At 39.0% G+C, this 21,060-nt stretch overlaps 1 protein-coding gene across 2 annotated transcripts in view; it reads right to left on the bottom strand.

Moving 5' to 3' along the window:
- The window catches only part of LOC139953740 (alpha-aminoadipic semialdehyde synthase, mitochondrial-like), a 45,007-nt gene that overhangs the window by 10,230 nt on the left and 13,717 nt on the right, over positions 1 to 21,060 (bottom strand). Inside the window, exons 9-17 of one of the 2 annotated variants that reach the window (XM_071953280.1) lie at positions 18,879 to 18,990; positions 17,639 to 17,698; positions 15,479 to 15,552; positions 13,528 to 13,557; positions 7,881 to 8,002; positions 6,346 to 6,475; positions 3,828 to 3,938; positions 940 to 1,048; positions 414 to 490 (exon numbers count right to left, since the gene is read on the bottom strand). In XM_071953280.1, the coding sequence (XP_071809381.1) occupies positions 414 to 490; positions 940 to 1,048; positions 3,828 to 3,938; positions 6,346 to 6,475; positions 7,881 to 8,002; positions 13,528 to 13,557; positions 15,479 to 15,552; positions 17,639 to 17,698; positions 18,879 to 18,990 (825 nt within the window). The remainder of the gene's footprint in view (positions 1 to 413; positions 491 to 939; positions 1,049 to 3,827; positions 3,939 to 6,345; positions 6,476 to 7,880; positions 8,003 to 13,527; positions 13,558 to 15,478; positions 15,553 to 17,638; positions 17,699 to 18,878; positions 18,991 to 21,060) is intronic. The other variant, XM_071953290.1, reaches the window with a different exon arrangement.

Here is a 21,060-nt window from a genome sequence, read left to right as displayed (position 1 = left end):
ACGCAATGCATGTGGGAACAACCAGGTCCCTAGATGATCCAATACGTACAAGACAACAACCCTATAACTACTTTTGGTACTCAAACCACATTCCCAGTGAATAGATGTATTACAGCAACAACACCATGAGTGGCTGGCTTGGCATGTGGCATCTTTCCTCGCTTTCCACTTCTAGGACCCAGGTTCAAATCCCGCTGGGGGCAATATGTGGATTGGGTTTTTCAGTCCCTGGCTTATGGTGTGGGTTTTCCCTGGAGTACGTCTAGAGGGGGTTTCCTCCGACATCTAAAACTGAAACAAATGGGTTCTTGGCTGATACAGCGATTAAGTTGGCTTTTCTTAGAATCCTCGGCCTCACAACCAGAAGTATGAAAGGAAAAAAAAAAAACAGTGACACTATCTTGAGGACTTACTTGAATTTGTAACGGAGGGGGTTCTCGGAGTGTTCAGGAGCTGGAAGGCCTCCACACCAGGAATCAAAGAATCGAATCTTCAAAGTATAATAAAATAACAAGATTTACAAGAATATTCATTTTGGTTACAACGATGTGTGTAAGCACTGTATACTTGGTACTTTCTTGAAGTCTGTGGGAAAAAAAATCACAGGCACATTACTTCGGTGGGATTCTAACCCATGACCTTTTCAAATCTAGAGCATTGCTTACCAACCCAAAATTGCCCGGTAGCCAAATATAACATCTATTAAAGATTTATAAGGCTCTACCTGGCAAGTAGATACACATTACCGCAAACCAAATATACAAGATTTGAGTTATACAGCGTTGAAAATTTTCCGCCCCCAGAAACGGGCCTTAATAGTTAGCACTCTGTATCTGTGTACAGAGGAAGAGTCCTATATGGGGCTAGGGGTAAACAGTGAATAGGGAGACAAACAAAATAAAATGTGTCCCCAGTTGGATCCCCGATTGAGAATCTCACCTTTCCGCCTTCCTCCTTGATCCTGTGGAATGCTTCCATTGCAAGCATGTGATCGATGCCAGGATCCAATCCACACTCATTCATAATGGTGACTCCAGCATTCAGGGCACTGTCAGACAAACATAACACTCAAGATAAGTCTGTGGGTATGTTCAGACAGTGTACTAACTTAGACCCGAACCGGTTTAACTTTTACGAGCAGCGGGGGGTTGTCGTAAAAATAAAAACCAATTGCGTTCAGACAGCACAGAGTTAAACCCGATCGGGTTTATCTTCGATTTTAAGACGTCAAAGTAAACGCGACCCCATTGCTCTAACATCCAGTTTTATTCATCAGATTCACGTACCGAGATACTGAGTGCATTGGACGATCATCAGAACATGTTATATATTGGATAAAAATGGCTCCGTTGGGATGGGTACGGGCACTTACAACAAACATGAACACGGCTCTAAAACAAATAATTAAACAAACAAAATATTGATACAAACAGCCGAGAAAACTCACCAAAATATTATCCATATTCCATGAATCAGAACACGTTTATTTTTTGTGTTTTATACATCGGTTCTGATTTAATAAAAGTTTGTACCTCAATCGATTGGAAGTTGCGATCTCTCAAAGCTGGTGCCGCGATTTTTATTCCGATTCGTTCACACAGCTACACACGTGCAAGTTACGTAAATACATGTACATGTACTTTTTCAGTTTTTTTGCCCAACCTTCCAAACAACGTGGTATTGCTGGCCAAGGGGAGTTTCCCCTACACACAGCCTCGCACCCACGGCAGTTCATTTTCCTAATTTTAAAGTACAACACGCTAGTAACGGTGACGGCAATAGAAAAGCACATCCACGGGATCGGTGATGGATATACTATGGGATATCAGAGATTGATCACTATGGGATGGAAGCGCTGTGCTGTGAGAAGGAATACAAAATATCCATGCTTCTTCGCTGCGCTCGTAGAGTATACGCATGAAACCAGTTTCAATTTATTGTAGGACACTCAACAAAAAACGCTTGGAAAATATAATTTTGTTTCAGAATTTAATCAATATTGGACCGTTGAAATAAACTGCACACACCGATCGAGAGAGTTTCGCCAACTCGGTAAGCGGCACCAGAGACGACAGTATACATATACAAAAAAAAACAAGCACTCTGGGTCCCGGGCGTGTGCATTGAACCACACAATGGGTCGTCCGTTGTGAGTTAAAACCGGATGTCATTCTGTCCACACGCAGTGTTAAAAGATAAACCCAAACTGGTTTAGACTTAGACCGCCTCGCTGGACGGTTTAAGTTTTGGGGTTTAAACCCGATCCGGTCTAACTTTGTTTGCGTTCACACGCACAAAAGTTGAACCCGAACCGGTCTAAGTGGACTTAGACCAACTTTAGTATGGCGTGTGAACGACCTCAATGGTAGACTGGGCCCCCTAGCATTCAGGACACTGTCAGATAAACATAACACTCAAGATTAGTCAATGGTAGACTGAGCCCCCTGTCTATATTCGCAAGGGTAAAGACAGGCACTTGCTTTTCCGAACCAGTGATGTCATTGGATAACTGTGCAGTGACGTCATTTCCCATATCCATGTTTTAATTGGTCGAATGAGATGTGGGTGCAGCTGACAAACATCAGTTCGGGCCAATCAAAACACAGATAAGGAAAGCTTACTTTCGGTCGTCTGCATGCAGTATTTATTTGTATTATGACTTTGTTGTAATGTTGGCATGCAGGGTTGGAAATGAAATGAAATGAATGGTGAAATGAATGTAGGTGAAAGGTGATTATGGACCAGGATTGACCTAGGCTACAGGCCACTCTCTGGTGTTATTCACGAGGCCTCAAAGTGTGACGTCAGATGTTCAGGCTAATTCAATGACTGAATTTTGAAGGCTCTTATGAATTAGACCTTGAAGTCACCTGGAAATAGAATTTTTTTTCTTTCAAACATAAGAGTATATATGCTTACGAACAATAAAACAATTTTTTTAGTAATTGTTTGTCACGATTTATATGTTTAAAAAATATATAAAGTTGTTTGGGGGGCTGACTCCGCCTACCCCTTTTGTGACGTCATTCAAGGCAGACTTTGCCTGCAATGCGTATAGTAAACACACGTGCAAAGTACATTTACGTCCAAGTCGTGAGTTGGTACATTTCAAAAATTGTTTTTCTGCATTCAGCAGCAATACACCTGGTCAGCATTGCCGGAAAAAAACAAAAACATTTTTTTTTGAAACGTACAAACTCACGACTTGGTACGTACATGTACTTTGCAAGTGTTTACTCTACGCATTACAGGCAAAGTCTGCCTTGATTGACGTCACGAACAGCGCCCTCTTGGGTCGGGGTCTACTCTTAAATTTGTAAATAACATAAGAACTGATTTTTTAAAACCTTAGTTAACTGTTTATTCACATTCAACTCATCAAAACACATATATTAGTGACAAAAGCTTTATTTTGAAAAAATACCACTTCCAGGTGACTTTAACATGGGCTCAATTTCAAAGAGCGGATTTTAAAAGCAGAAAATATTGTTCAAAAGACTTCTGCTTAGCAACAATAAGCAGGATACCAGTCACAAGTTCTACATATGAAATAGTAATGTAGCTGGTAACCTTTTTTTGGTAAGCATAATTTTGTTGTGCTTAGCTAGTTTTTGTTCTTAAACAGCTGTATGGATTTGGGCCCTGGTGCCGATTTAACAAAGGGCTAAGATTGATCTTAACTGCAAATCAACCAAAGTTGCCAAGTGTGATGTCAAAATACAAATCTCTACAGTTATACTGAACATTTGTCTAAGGATGGACTTTATTGCTTTGTGAAATCGACTCCTGGTCAATACTTGCATGCAAAGTCTAGAACCCAGACTCACCCTTGCTGTAGTGCTCTCATTTCAGGGCTAGCGTAGCTGGCAGTTACCATGTTCTTTTTGTTTTCCACACACAGTTTTGCAACTCTGGGATGGAAGGAAAAGGGCAGCATACTAACAGAGAAGGAAGACAAAAAAGTATTTAGTAAATTTAATTCAATCAAATTCTGAGGAATCCTGCAAATATAAATAAACAATCTGCATTCTCGATGTGATTTTTTAAGTGTACCTTTAATTTAGACTCAATGTTATCCCTGTTCAACCCAACATGATTTGTTTGTTTTAGACGGCAGTAATTAAAGACACTGGACACTATTGGTAGTTGTCAAAGACCAAGTCTTCTGACTTGATGTATCTCAACATATGCTTACAGGGAAGGTACACGTTTGGTAATTACTCAAAACAAATTTTAACTTAAAAACTGACTTGGTAACGAGCATTGGAGAGCTGTTGATAGTATAGAAAATTGCGGGAAACGACTCCCTCTGAAGAAATGTAGTTTTTGAGAAACAGGTAATTTCTCACTCAAAATAATAAAAGACTTCTAGCTAAAAGTCTTTTATTCCTATCTGAAAGCACACAAAATTGTCCGACAAGGGTGTTTTTTCTTTCATAGTTTTCTCGCAACTTCGATGACCGATTGGGCCCAAATGTTCACAGGCTTGTTATTTTATACCTATGATGGATTACACCAAAAGATAACACTGATCTTTGACAATTACCAAATGTGCACAGTGCCTTTAAAATAACAAACCTGTGGAAATTTCAACTCAATTGGTCGTCGAAGTTGCGAGAGAGAAATGAATGAAAAATCACCCTTGTCACACGAGTCTTGTGCTTCCAGATGCTTGAATTTGAGACCTCAGTTGAGGTCTCCAATTCAGTTGAAATATTTTAGTGAGAAATTACTTCTTTCTAAAAACCTATGTTACTTCAGAGAGAGCCGTTTCCCACAATGTTTTATACTTACTTCCAACAGCTCTCCATTGCTTGTTACCAAGTATTTTTTTATGCTAAAAATTGTTTGAGTTTTATAACCAATTGTGTCCAGTGCCTTTGAAAGGGAACCCATTACAAAAACAGTGAAGTTGAAATGCTTTAAGGGTACACTCATTTGCATAAAAATATCCACAATACTTCTTCAAATCTATAACTATCCTTTGTGGTTCCAAAACCAACCGAAGGTTTAATATGATATGGGAGGATTAAGGCAATAGGGATCCTACACAAACTAATTCTGGATGAGGATTGAGGCTGTTTCATGCAGCGAGTATCTAGGAGCTTAAGAAATATAAGGACAAACTCTTTTTAAATTTGTCAAGTTCCCTAGAAATACTATAAAAATAAAGTAGTCAATAACAAAAAAAAACAAAAAAAAACCCAAATCCCAATGATGGTGGCAACGAATATGTCTGATAATTCAGTTCATTTCAATGCCGTCATTCAAAACTATAATGCACTTTTATGTCAAAATAGACCCTTCCCATGAAATATGTAAATTGCACAAAGCGCGTGCGTACTAACGTTTTGGTTGGCAAAATGAGGGAACATCGCGCTGTTTTGTACACTGCTAATGGGTGCATGACGCACACGCGATTGCGCGTCTGCTTAGTGCACAACTCTATGGTGTTTGCCAACCAACAGGGTCTGTATGCATGCGTGAATGTAATTAGCATACTTTATGGGAAGGGTCCATTACCAAGGTATGGTATACTAAGCACACAATAATTCAATGAGCAGCAAACTAATGACAACATTTAGGTACAAGTTTAAGCGAGATGATTTTGTTCCCTAACCCAACCTATATTATTATTATTCATGGTTTATTAAAACACTGCAATACGGCGGCTAAAAGCCAAAAACAGTCATTAAAAAGGAAAACATTTACTACAATTATGGGTAAAACCAAGGTACAGTAACATGGATGTATTGTAGGACAAATGAAGCAGATCAAACAAGGGTGAGACAAGGCTAACCAATTACACTTAAATTTATGCAAACGAGTCAAGGAACTGAGCTCCTCAATTAAAAAAAAAGACAGATAGAGAGGGTGATGATTTTAAGGGTGTATGTACTTTTTGCAGGACAAAAAACACAATGTCCACAGATTTACACTAAACTTACACAGTTTGAAGATAATGATAGTAGAAAGCTTCCCTGAAAATATTATATGCTGAGGTGCTGTAGTTTTGGGGTAATGAGTAAAACAATGTCATGAATTTTTTTTTCGTCTCACGAGACGAAAATCTTTTTTTTAGCATTTATAACATTTTTTTCATTACATTGTTTTACTCATTTCTCAAAAATTACAGCACCTCAGTAAGTAATATTTGAAGGGAAGCTTTCCACTATCATTATCTTCAAACCCTGTAAGTTTAATGTTAATCTATGGACATTTTGAAAAAGTAACCAAATCCTTTAAGTGAACCAGTTCAATTATGGCAGTATAATATGCCTCGACGACACTTTTTTTTTAAAAGACAGCGACTCTCTGTTAAATAGAATGAACAATGATCCTTACCTGATAACCAAATCATGTTCTTGGATGGCCTTGCTCATTTTATCTTCATGTTTGGCGACATTGAGGTACATAGGGCTGGTGTTGTTGTATTTAGTTGCCAAGGCGTCTGCCTCTGGCTTCTCAGCAGAAGCTTCACGAGAGGTAACAAATCAGTAATGTTAATTAAGATTTTTACGACTTTGTAAAGAAGGTGAAATAAATGTGTATGCTTGCCAAAGGGAAAATCTGTTGATCAGTTACTATCAGGTGCAGGTACATGTATGAACCATGGGGAACAATTTCTACTGAGGGGCGTCAGGGCAATGACTATTAAGCATCACGGTATTAAGGACCATTTTGCATTAAGGCAAAGGGCATCAAGGCAATGAAAAGGGGCATCAAGGCAATGGCAAGGGGCATTAAGGCAATGAAAAGGGGCATCAAGGCAATGGCAAGTGGGATCAAGGCAATGAAAAGGGGCATCAAGGCAACGACAAAGGGGCACCGAGACAATGGGCATCAAAGCAACGACAAGGGGAATTGGGGCAATGTCAAGAGGAATTAGGGCAATGGCAAGGGGAATTAGGGCAATGGCAAGAGGAATTAGGGCAATGGCAAGGGGCATCAAGGCAATACAGCCTGCCGCAGCAAAATATCAGTCCAGCCCCCGATTTCACAAAGCGCTGCGACGCGTCGCAAGTGCAAGTTGCGACGGGTTACACGTCGTAAGTTGCGATGGGTATGAACTCGATTTCATCAAAGTAACGATGCGTTGGATGCGTCGCAAGTTCCTTGACAACGAGGAAGAACACGTCGTAAGTTTATGTTTCATTTGTTTACACACAAAATGCATGAAAGGACATAACAATTACCACACGTAACTTCCGTGAACCAATCGGGAAGACACTAGACAACAAAATGGAAATTTACCCTCCCCCCCCCAAAAAAAAAAGGGACGGGTAAAAGAAAACAAACACACGAATAACAAACGAACACACACAAACTAAAACAACTACACAAATAAATAATTATAAACCCCCCCCCCAAAAAAACAATACCTAAACACTAGTCCGAAACGGTGTAGTGTCTGCCATCTTGAATGAACTATAATACACGACTGTTTCATGACCAAGTTGTACACAACATAAAACAGCCGCAGAACTTTAGCAGTTCATCCTCGTCCAAAGGGTTGTTTTTATTAGGAGTGAAAATAGTTTGTATTGCGACTCGTCGCGCTTACGACGTGTTTGGTAAAATGTATTGTGGAACTCGTCGCAGCCGCGACGTGTCTTAGGTCTGCGACGCATCGCAAACCCTACGATGCGTCGCTACTTGCGATGAGTTTCGTGAAATCGGGGGCAGATACTTTAAAAAGGGATTGTTCAAAGTTTTCAACATTTTGAAGGTCAAAGTTAAAGATCTCAATGTTTTTGTCTTCATCTGTCAGGTTTGGTTATATATTTCAAAGTTGTTAAGCTTGAAACTCAAACTTGATCCCAAAGACTCGGGACTTAGACGCGTCGTCTAACTGATGACTCAAATACATGGTCACATACCAACAGTTATTGCAATGTCGTCACTCCTTGCTAAGTACTCTACAATGGGATCAGCCATATAACCCGATCCAAACATCAAGACTTTCTGTTTACCACCACCGAAAGAGGCCCCTGGGAACGCTCTGTAGGAAAAAAGAAAGAAAAAACATGAATTAGAAAATAACGAGAAAGTAAATCAAAGGAAGGTAGCATTCATCATTAAAAAAAACTGTTAATGCAAGTTAAATGTGAACTCTAGAAGTCTACGTAGCAATTGTTAGAACTTAAAAAACATTTTAAAATATTTTTCCATGACATACTGTCAAGTCAAGAAAGTAGCATTGAATTCACATCCCAAAATCACACTTACTTTTTTTCGAGGTGCAACATAAGTTAATCTCAAAATTTAAAGAACTCAATACCTGTCTTAATGTTTCTGTTTGTTCTATGAGTACTGGTAGATACATGTACATGCAATATATATATAATTATCATCGCCATTATTCATATATTTTTTAAAGTTGATACAAAATGTTTACAGAGTGGGATGGGGTGGATGAGTTTTTCAGATGTGGTATGAGGCTTGATAAAAGACCACAACTCCTGAAGTACAGAATCTTCTTGAACATTCTACATGAAAGGTCTTCATAAAAGCCCAGCAAAAGTTGAACTGACATGACTCCAATTTGACCTTTTCTCCTGGTTGAAACTGGAAGTGAAAGTGAAAAATAATCCAGGCATTTTGTTTGAGCCCTCAAGCCAATTTTGAAAATGGGAATTTGAAAATGGTTTCAGTGTATGAAAAAGTTTTCAAAATGCTGGCATATAGAAACCAAAATCGATGACATCATCCACTACTGTGATGACAGGTCAAAATAATAAATTATTTTGCCATCTCAAAAATTGAATGCCAAAGTTTTGAAAACCTCAATGTAGGTAAATTTTAAGACAACTAGAAAGTTTTATGATCGTTCGAGTTGGTCTTTGAAAAGCATTTGAGCGGTTTGATATGAGATGCATACATGGGTAGAAAGATACTGTAAACGTAGAATACAATGATCTTCACAAATATGGCTTACTTTGTCGACTAACACAATCAGCCATTTGTGGGAGTCAAATTTTTGACTCCCGTAAATGGCCGACCGTGTTAGTTTATGACATAAAAGTAAACCGTGCCATTTTGTGTGATACTTGTGTAGATCATTCTACTTTTAAAACATCTTTCGAACCATATGAATTTTATAACGTGTACCTTTAATCACAGAACCAGGGGAAAGTTAAGACAATAAGAAACTTAATAATAAGAGGTAAATTACAAGCTCATGTTGAACATAATTTCTCTGGCATGTAAAGATTGTTTTTAGGCTGAATGTAACACATGACGAAATTTATTTGTCGGTTGCCAATACTTGAAAAGATTCTGCCCTGTCATTTGGAGTAACTTGGACGTCCCTGTATTTTTAAGCTAAAAAAAATATTACAATACGATAATTTACTACATCGTAATGTCCATGTAGTGAATACACTTTTAGTGTGATTTCATATTCACTACCTATTGGAGATCGAGAAAAGTACACAAAAGGGAACAAAAACAGGAACACAAAGGGTCTCAATAGGGGAATCCTAATGACTGAGGTGCTACACAAGGAAATTCGTGTACACCATCCATGGGAGGTTCTTCACTACCCGGCGGACAAAAGAAAGAACAAAAGATGAGGTGACCACAGATTCCAAGTGGATAATAACTTATCAAGCCGTACCTAAGCTTGGTTGTGTACAACCAACACTTGTTAGTCTTAACTTCAGCTGTTTCAGGCTAAGCCTAGCCTTTTGTCAAGGCCTTCGCAACTTGGAAAACTTCATAGAGCCACTATCCCAAGCGACTGGAAGGGAAGACCACTTGCATGATTGAAGAGGCAAAGCCACAAGACTTTTTATATTCATTACTTGTATGAATATATCAAAATTGGGACTTTCCCCAAAACGTTTTATAAATGTAAATTTTGGTTTTTACCCATACACCGATGTGTTTTAGCACTGTATACTCAGTACTTTCCCGAGTCCGGTGAAAAAATATCGCAGGCATGTTACTCGGGTGGGATTCAAACCCACGATCCCATGCAGTGTCTAGAGCAGTGTCTTACCAACTAGACTACCGAGGTTGCCCGGTAGCTAGAGGCATTTCGAATCCTATGTTTTGGCAGCAGGTACCGCAACGATATAATAGATGTTAAATTCGCATTGGGGATAAAGAATATCAATTTTTATTTTTTATTTTTATAAATGAATCCAAGATGAATGACTATCGTTTTCCCAGAAAGTGTGCATTATCTGTTAATGTAGGCTGACCCGCTGACCCCTGTTGCTTCTAATTGGTTTGGTCTATTGCTACTGATTTGGTAGCAAACATCGAGATTAATAAAGAAAAACATAACAAACCACACTCCAGTTGTAAAAGGCCCTCGTGGCTGACGCCACTTGGTGCGTGGTCTTCTGTTCCAGACGCTTGGGATATCGGCTCTACGAGGCTATCTAATCAACAAAGGTCTTGACAAACAGCTACACTTAAAGGCAGTGGACACTATTGGTTATTACTCAACATAATTATCAGCATAAAACCTTTCTCCGTGACGAGTAATGGGGAGAGGTTGATAGTATAAAACATTGTGAGAAACGGCTCCCTCTGAAGTGACAAAGTTTTCAAGAAAGAAGTACAGTAATTTTCCACAAATTCGATTTCGAGACATCAAGTTTAGAATTTGAGGTCTCGAAATCAAGCATGTGAAAGCCCACAACTTCGTTTTCTTTCACTATTTTCTCGCAACTTTGAAGACCAATTGAGCTCAAATTTTCACAGGTTTGTTATTTTATGCATATGTTGAGATACACCAAGTGAGAAGACTGGTCTTTGACAATTACCAATAGTGGCCAGTGTCTTTAACCTTAATAACAGTCAAACTGTGCATGAGCTGTGTGATTCAACTAATCTCTATTAAAACTGGATTGCACGTGAACTGATCCCTGAAACTCAACAAGCATTATTGAACTTCAAACATAAGCGGAGATACTAAATAAAAGTGTGTCATGATGATGCAGGTAAGCCTGTAGCCCATACAAGTAGTAGCGCATTTAACCTATAACTTATTATGAGCATTTAGCAAAGCAGGGTTTAGAAGCACATGCCAGGGTTTTACACGACATAAACACACAGAAAAGAATGCGTGATCGAGCAGAAACCTTACTAGTTAGTCAAGCTGGGATGTGTTACATTGACAATTTGAGGTCACAACCGGTCAACCCGATCTCAAAAACGTTGTTGACTCGTTGCTACATTACCACGATAACACCTACACAAAGTCGACCAAGCGTTTGTTTCTTGATGGTTGCTGTCGATGCTGCGTTTCAATTACGACCACAGAGATCTCACTACAAATGCTACCACAGTGCTTGTATGATAATGGCGTTCACACTACAACTTTGCCCCGCTTATTGTTGGCCAGGACCCGGCTACTCTTATTTTTAGCACAAATCTTAGCGTGGGGAGAGAATGTAGCTACCCGACCGAGGAGATCCCACCACGACCAAAACCACGCTCATAGAGGTCCTCACACATTTGGCTCACAATTGGCAAACTCTCTCGGCCAATTTCCATCGTAGCAGAAGCGTCATGTATGTGTGACCGGGGTATAGTAGGTCCTTTTCGAAACCACGGCTTCAGCTTCGACTTTGGATCTTTCATACATTTTTTTTAAATGAACATTTTCGAAATGGTCCTTCAGCAGAAAGCCTTAAACAGATGGCTGCTAAGCTGTGCTTTCTAAAAGAGCCATAGACGTTTGGTTTAGCTCTTGACCTTCATCTGTAAAAAGATACTTAGGAAATGCCAGATTGTTCATCTATAAAAAGATACTTAGGAAATGTCAGATTGAAAGTGGAATATGAGAGCATGATACATCTGGCATAATGTATTTTGTAATGCGATTTATTGTTTTTGGAACAAACCCCATCCCCTCCCCCCTGCAATGATTATCAGGAAGAACTAATCCGTCACAATTATGTTTTTGGACATGGCCCAACGTTGTGGCTGTGTACCACAAGCAAAGAATCAGGGCTCACAGAACAGGGATTTTTGGCTTAATTTCAAGCGCATTTCACAGATTAACAGGGACTTTCTGATTGTGCGCGTGCATAAACAAAAAATTACTAATATTAGACATTCTTTGCCTATACAGCTAGAGCAGAAATTTGGCGGTAATCGTGTATCACAAATTGACAATTCTTCTGAAACTGAATTCTCCCCCCCCCCACAAATTAGAATGGCAGAGCTACTTGCCTCACGTAGTACAAACAAACAAACTTAATAAAGAGCTTGCTGCACCAGAGGTGCGGTAAAATAAATTAAATTTACCACTCATACAGACACAATCAAGAAACATGAAACACAGACCAGGGTTGGCACTGAAGCTCACACTACGGGGAGCACTGGGATGCAAGACAAAGTACAAAGGCAACTTTGTTAGTATACAAGCAATTGAATGGCACAGCGAGGGACACATCTGCAAACTCTGTCACAATTGGCAAAAAAAGTGTCAAGAAATCAGATTTGCGAACATATCTTGAAGAATGGGTTGTTGGTGTGGCAGGAGATCCACTGTCCCCCCGGAGATTCTGGCCCACCATATATCGCATTGCGCCCTCTGTTGACTCATCCTCCTTCAGCGCATGTTAATTTCCCATATGGTGGACAGAATCTCCGGCGGACAGATTTTCCTTGGACACTGGTCTGGGTCTCCGAACTTATTCTTCACCCAGAACCAGGAAGGTAGACTTTGTGCCTCACAAGAAATACAGAACTACAGGTTCAGACAGTTTTGACATTTCTTTCTCTCTTTTTTTGACCGCTCTAAACCTTTCCAGGAATATTTGAAGTTTCCAGCAGAAATGGCATGCCTGGTTGAAAGAGCTAATATCTTTTTTAGATCAACCCATCTGGCATAATAGCTGACCCTTGTAAAATACAGACAAAAGGATCTGGAACAAAGACTTACACACAACAGCACCTTGTAAACCATTTCTCGATGCTATGTTATTGGTCTCATACTTCTCAAACGTACATGATCTCCACACCATATAGATGTTGAAGTGCCTTGAGCATGAATGAGCGATTGGATATGAGCGCTACAAGCCACTATAATTATATGGTAACAGGCTTTGCAGAAGCATGAACAAACATTTTCAATTGGGAGTGGAGGAGGAGACAAATGGGAGCAAAGACATAAATGGGGGAAAGGGCATTTTACTGTGCCGAATCATTCATTTATGGGATTTTTTAAAATCTTATTTTGGAGGTCTCCATGTGATGCCCGATACCAAAATCAGACACTCAACTGACAGGGTTGTTATTGTTGCCCAACAGCTACATAGGGCTGGTCACACTGCAGCGACAACGAAAACAAAATTGACGCAAAGGGAACGCATTCTACACACTGTTTATGAGGAGTGTCTGATTTCGATGTGGGACTCGACTTTCCAAAATGTTATGTGTGTAAAACATGAGGATTGTAATTAATATACTCTTACGGTAACCTGATAACTACGTACTAAGCTGAGGTATGAGGAGTGAACATTGACATAGAGTTTAATTGTTACCCGAGGGTTAGTAACTTACTGATGTTGATAGAACGAGGCTTGCTTCTCTCTAATATATAAGGAGATAAATGAATACACATTTACTATTCCTATGATAGAATCAGTAACTACTCTAACGACTACTTGTAAATTGAATCTTGCAGTAGTTTTGACAATGTGAGGGCATGTTGGAAACAAGTTTACGTGTTGTGAACAAGCAAAACAATGTACACGTTGTAGTACATTTTTGGCAATTTATACAGGCAAACAGCATGAGGACAATCAAAATAAGAAAAGATTCTGAAAGCACCCTCACAACTTCAAAAATACAGTCATTCCTGCTTTTCAAAGACACTATTTGTTTGTTTGAAAGGGTGAATATACCGGTAGGTTAATTTTACCCTTACACCGTTGTGTATTAATTCCTAAATGCAAAACTAACATTTACAAAACTGTTTTGGAAACCTGCTGCTAAATCATAGAATTTGAACTGCCTCTACCCATCAAAACCTGCTGCACTTCTAACTTCAAGTAAGTTTTAGTTTTCCATACATTTTAAGAGTGATTACCAAATGAAAACCTTCCCTTCTAAGTACATGTACCAGCGAGAATACTAAATCAGGTTTGATTGGTAAAAGACTGCAGTGATCTTTTCAATGATTCAACAAAACTGATTGCACAGGAAGGGCTATTATTAAAGCCAAGATAACCACCGTTTTAGAAACATTTTGCTGACCTGATTTTCATTTGGCGTGCTTAAACCACAAACCACATGTCAAGAATGCCCAGTAGTTTTGAAAAATCCTACGTAGAACCCTGGGGTGGATTTCACAACGAGATAAGACTAGGTTATCTCGAGTTAGGACTAGTTACTCGTCCTAACGTATGACTATAGCCATACATTTTAATATCTCTAGGACTAGTCCTAACTTAGGACTAATCCCAACTCTTTGTGAAATCGACCCCTGGTCTATCAACAGCATCAACAAGATACATGTAGGGGGCTCTGCACCACACCCAAAGAGCAGCAGTCCAAATGATGAAATTTTGTTCAGATTCTGTAGCAGGATTTAAATTATTTTGAGGACTTTAAAGGAACACGTTGCCTTCAATCGGACGAGTTGGTCTTTGGAAAGGGTTTGTAACCGTTTGTTACAAAAAAATGCATGGTTAGAAAGATAAGTAGAATACAATGATCCACACAGGTATCCCTCAGAATTGGGTGGTTTTCCTTTTACCTCGTCGACTAACACAGTCGGCCATTTATGGGAGTCAAATTATTGACTCCCATAAATGGCCGACCATGTTAGATCGCAAAGTACAAGGAAAACCATGCGATTTCGAGGCAAATTTGCGTGGATCATTGTACATGTATTCTACTTTTACAACATCTTCCTAACCAATGCATTTTATAAAAAAACGGTTACAAACGCTTTTCAAAGACCGACTCAACTGATCCAAGGCAACGTGTTCCTTTAACCTGCAACCTCCAGATGCCTGTGGTCTAATCAGGAGGTTGCGGGTTCAAGTTCAGCTCTAGTGAATTCTTCTTTGTTCAAACCAATTTAAAATTTGGTTTTCAACACCATGTGTGTTTCTAATGGCCAGGTATTGTTTGTTCTTAGAGAACTGTCTTGCTTCATATTCTACTACTGCGAAGTAGATTTTTTCCTGACTTTTTGGGAGACTGTCCTGCTTTTTAACTACTTCATGTACCCTGGCAGAAGGTAACAAATCAGCTGGGACTACCATCTTTACACTTACAGGATCGTTATTAACTGTACTACTTCAGAGTGAGTTCTTAATTGGTCTGTTTTTCTTAGGGTTTGTTACAGGATCTAAATCTGTCAGACATTTGTTTGATTTCTAGGCGTGTCTTTCACTTGTGATTGGTTAACACAATAAGAGGCTGAGCTTAATGGATCTATCTATTGCTTTGAATAAAAAACCAAACAGTAAACATGAATATAAGAATAATTGGGAATACTTACGGCATAGTGGCTTCACGTAGGTCTGTTAAGTACTGGAAATTTTCAGTCAGTTTACCATTGGATGTAATTACAGCCTATTTAAGGAAAAGCAAATAGCATATTAATAATAACATGCAGTTCTTCCATACAGGCATGACATTTGACCCTTGGGAAAAAAACAGGAAAATTTGATCAAGTACAGGAGCTGACCTACATAATCACAAGAAGTAGGCTTAAGACACTTTTAAGGCTAATAAAGACAGTGGACACCTTTGATAATTGTCAAAGACCAGTCTTCTCATATATGCATAAAATAACAAACCTGTGAAAACTTGAACTCATTTGGTCGTCGAAGTTGCGAGATGATAATGAAAGAAAAAACACCCTTGTCACTTCAGAGGGAGCAATTTCTCACAATGTTTTATACTATCAACCTCTACCCTTTACTCGTTACCAAGTAAGGTTTATGCTGATAATCTCGACCAGACAACCATTAATAATAATAATAATAATAATAATTTATTGAACTTATTATAGCGCTCTCTCCAGGACCAGCCGGTTCGAGAATAATATTAATAACAATATCGTTTTATATAGTCTTATATAGCGCACGTATCTACCAAACAAGGTACTCAAGGCGCTGAGTATATACAAACTTTCAGAAAGATAGGTTATTGCAGTGATGAATTCTGAGACCCAATTATTTAGCACCTTGTAAGGGTTTACAAGGTGCTACGGCGCATTAAGCAGCCACAACCAGGAACACCGGGGCTAACCCCTTCTCTTTTTGATAAGTGCACTGGGTTCTTTTACATGCGTTACACAACACATGGGACCAACGGCTTTACGTCCCATCCGAAGGACGAAGCAATGGTTAAGTGTCTTGCTCAAGGACACAGTGTCATGGCTGAGGATTCGAACCCACACTCTGCTGATCAGAAACACCAGAGTTTGAATTTGGTGCTCTTAACCCTTTCAATACCACATTGTTTATTGCAAGCACCCAACCGGATACCGCATTGTTGACAAAGGTCACAATGCTGTGTACCGTATTTTTTCACACTAAAAAAAATATAACGCAATTTGCAGTGTGTACTGTTTTCAATCTTGATTTTCTGTGGGAAGACCTTATTATTTTGAAAAACTTTGTGCATGCAATTTGTAGCATATGAAATGACCTTTCCTACGATGTCAAATTTGTATATATTATCTTATTTTTGTTTGCAAGATTCTTGGCTGAAAAAAACCACTTCTATTTTCAACCTATTTTTCCTCAAGAAAAGTTTGTAAAAACTTCTCAGAAAATATAACCGTTTTTATTATAAGCTTCTATTTCCATTTGTACCATAATCGGAACCTGTTTTGCTGAAAAATCTTATCTGTTTTGAAAGTGTTCAGCTACCACGGTCACTTCGACTAGCACGAGTGGGTCCAAGCCCGCCCGCCATGCACGCCCAAGCCCACGACGTTGAACGGGTGACGTGCTCGGTCCAGTTAGCTACCGTTGGTATATAGTCTGATTTTGTCATCATCTGACTGCATGTCTGGCGACGAAATACCATGATTTGATGCCAAATGTTCACTAGATACTTTGATAGAACTTCCCAAGTCTTTTTATAGAGTCACTATAGGCAAACATATAAGCCAAAACCTCCGTGCAATGAGCAGACATGATGGTGATTTTTGACGAAAAACAAACGGAAGCGTGAAATCTTGAGGTGTACTTTTCTTGGAAAATCATAATGGCGACCCCCTATACAATACATACCATTGCAATGCTTGGTAAACAAGCAACCCGTCTATATAAAACCTAACAACAGAGGGCGCCAAACAAATTAAATACAATCTCTCAAAGGCAATGCTTTTTTCTGTCGAGTTTTCTCGACATTGGGACGGAGCGACTACACAACGCACGGTCGAGTTTTCTCGACAATGGTAAGGAAGCGCTTGCATTGCAGGGTCGAGTAAACTCGACAATGGTATTGAAAGGGTTAACCGCTCGGCCACGACACTTCCACAAGCCTGTTCATTAAAGAATTGGTCATGAGTTGATTATATTGTCACAAGTTTTTTCTTTTGAAAAAAACCCTCTGAAATCCTCCACTTCACTTAAAACATTCCATCCGAAAAACAAGTGTAAAAAAAAAAAAATTAAACAGAATTTGGGTACAAAGTACTTACATCTTTAATAACTCGTGAAAGGTTTTCTTCTTCAAAGGGCCTTGTAGCATCAGATTTCAGCTGTAGATAAAATAGAAAATGTTCAAAAATATTTAATGCTGATTCAGTTTATGACAAACCACCTGAGCCTTGCACTGCGTTTTTCCTCTGAAAAATCACTGCATACATTTTGACACGCCACGATGATGTGTGTGTGCTCCTGGTCAAACCCCCATGAAGCCTGACATTCTGCTGGATGGGTGTTTACTCAACGTCGTCCAAACGTTCAAGTACATCAAAAGAGCCCAACTACTATGAGCTGACCCTCATAACGCTGGCATTGCGGTCGGGGCACCATACCCACGAAAAACAGCAAGCTGCCACATCAATGGATGATGTCATCGCCAGCCAATCACCGTGCAGGAAAACTATCCTGTTTAATGGTTGATTTTTTTGTAAAGTGGGTTTTGGACTACCAGTGGAAATTGCTGTATCCTGACTGGACTAGCTACGATCCGGTTTCGCGGCCGTTTATTATTTCCGGGAAGAATATGAAATAATCTATCCATATATACTAATTGGGGACTGTTGCCGACATTCATAACGGGAAATTTGCCGTGGTTTTTGTGACTTGTTTTCTTTCTTTTTGAAGCCCTTTTTTACGTACAATTTTCTCTTTTCAAAATTTGAGTTGCATACATAACGACAGATATGCTCTTCGATTCAATTTACTGGTACATTGTTTTGGTTGAGACTTTTCAGAAAAGGCCGAAAATGACCAAATTCCAAAAGCCCTTTGGACTAATTATATATTCAAACCGAGGTCACGCATAAAAAACCACACAAATTGCTGCAGATAAAACCTGGCAATTATGCTTATTAACGCATAGGCTGCTGATAGACTGTATACAAATCTAACTCGCAAATGGCTTGCAGTAATCACTGCTATAGTAAGAATTAAATCGAATGAGGTTTTCAAGGAAAAACATTACATAATCTCTCTTTATATGAGTTGTGGTGGTTTTATCGAAGAACCAGTGGTTCTGAGAACTCTTTCTCAGAACCACCACTAATCACACAAAGATAGCCTCACTTGATTATATTCCCACCGTGCAAAGTTAAAAACAGAGTTTGTCATTAGCACAATGTAACTGTTCCCTTGATCATGTTGATGTGTTTGCATAAATTAGTCAAGTCAGACCTCTTAGCATGCTTACTGATCAAAGTTTTAAAGAAAACTGTAAGCCTTAAAAGCACTCACCATTTCAGGTACTAGTGGTGTTAGTAGATTCCCAAAGAAGTCTGTGGCCTCTCTAGGTAGCTGGGCTGGCATATTGTCAATGGAACACACAAGAACACCATCACCGGAAAACCTATTCAGTAACACACAAAATAAACCACACCATGGGAGTGAAAGTCCAGTGGAAAAAATGCTTGCAGGGTTTTGAAAAAGTCCATCTCAAAAGGTTTGCCAGCAACTGTAAATGTTCTATTAAGGGAATAAAAGAATAGGCGAAGTCAAGGGCCTCGAACCTTCAAGGTTTTAAACGGCCGCTTAAGAACGAGTCACTACTCTTTGATTCCAATTCATAAATGCCCTTATGCCAAAAAGCAAATTAATATTACAATATTATAGACAATGTCACACTGTTTCTTTTGCGAATTTTTCTTGAAGTTTGCAAACTTTCACAAACTTTTGTAAAAATGTTTTGTGCGCGTTGGTCGGTGTTTTTACGCACGTGTACACACACATACCCACTGTTACTAAAAGCTATAAATTGTTTCAGCTGTGTCTTTATCAACCACTTAAACACCCCCACGTAAAGTGCTCTCCAAAAATTGGTGTAAACTGTTTTTGTAATTTTTAAATTTGGAATCTAAGCAAATTGATTGAGTGGTGAGCTTTCTAAAGTCAATGGACTTGTTTAGTTATTGCCAAAGACCAGTCTTCTCACTTGGTGTATCTCAACATATGCACAAAATAACAAACCTGTTCAAGACAGTGGACACTATTGGTAATTGTCAAAGACTAGCCTTCACAATTGGTGTATCTCAACATATGCATATAATAAATAACCTGTGAAAATTTGAGCTCAATCGGCCATTGAAGTTGCGGGATAATAATGAAAGAAAAAAAAACCTTAAAATGTCAACTGAAACAAAATGAAGAACACCAACGACCTAACATTTGTACATTAATAAAGCAGGCACAACATTTCTGAACACAAATAAAAGAAGAAAAATAATCAAGTCAACCAAACCATTAGTGCAAAATCATGAAGAGGTCATAAATAGAAAGCAAATTTTTCAAGCGAGTTGAAAACATTTGTCAGTTTTACACACACACATGCGCTCACTTGTCCACCCGGTAAATCGAGGACTTCTCCTTTTTCTCCTAATTTACGGAACTTTTACCCACTGATTTGACACACAAGAGTGTGTTAACAGATTTGCGACACAGACCTAGAGGGACCAGTTTTCTTTGGTCACATGGTTGCTGGATGCCATTTTGTCTCCCAATGCAGCACAACCAAACAAGCAGACTAGTCTGGCACCCCGTGTTTGCTCATGACCCATGCCTTTGTTGAGAAACAAAATGGCTTCAATTCGCAAGTTCTTGCAACTCTCCCTCTGACTAGAGCAAAGCAAGGAGGCCCTCGCCTGGCCAAAACAACTGGATCCCTTATGTGAAAGTCCTTGGTTTCACTGGGTAGGCACGCCCACAGCAAGGTTGCCATGGCATCCCACAAACCTTGTTCTGGAAGAGTGAGGAGTATTGGAGACTCGTTGTTGTGATTTACTCAAGAAGTTCCCAAACCAAAGGAAAAGGAACAAAAAATATTCTTACATATTGTGGATATCTGTCAAGACACACCCAAATATTTGGCAGGATGAAGTAAGCGTTTTACTTCTCATCCAACAGACATCTAAGACTGCCATTTAGTCTCAAAGTCCAACGTTTGTATTTGTTCTTTGTTTAGTGTTTGCTGTTTCTTCTTTGTAAACAGTGTTTTTTTGGTCCAGTGTTTTTAAAAAATTTGTGGTTCTTGTTTTTTTAATATTGTCAAATCGCTCGATGCTTTAGTCTTTCAATGTACATGTATACGTAACTTTTTATTTTATTTTTTACTTAAAACAAGTAGTTCTTGTTGGTTCTTTTCCTTAGATTTTATTTTTATTTTTACACACCAAGGGATTAATTTCATGTTGTTTTTAACCAATGTGACCAATAAATGAATGAATGAATGAAAGAATGAATGAGCGTAGACTGTGGAAACACAGGTCAAAATAAATACCAAACGGAAAATTCTGCCTATAAAAGAAGATCATGTACAGCCATTGGAAAGAATTTACTTTTCTATAAGGCTCCTGGTTTCACACTGGTTATAGACCGCTATGAAAGTAGCCATCTCGTAGGGCAGGTCGTATGCGTGTCTACATCA

Source organism: Asterias amurensis, chromosome 2, assembly GCF_032118995.1.
Source record: "Asterias amurensis chromosome 2, ASM3211899v1".
Lineage (NCBI taxonomy): Eukaryota > Metazoa > Echinodermata > Asteroidea > Forcipulatida > Asteriidae > Asterias > Asterias amurensis.
Note: the sequence above shows the minus strand (reverse complement) of the source record. Positions and strands in the feature narration are given on the sequence as shown.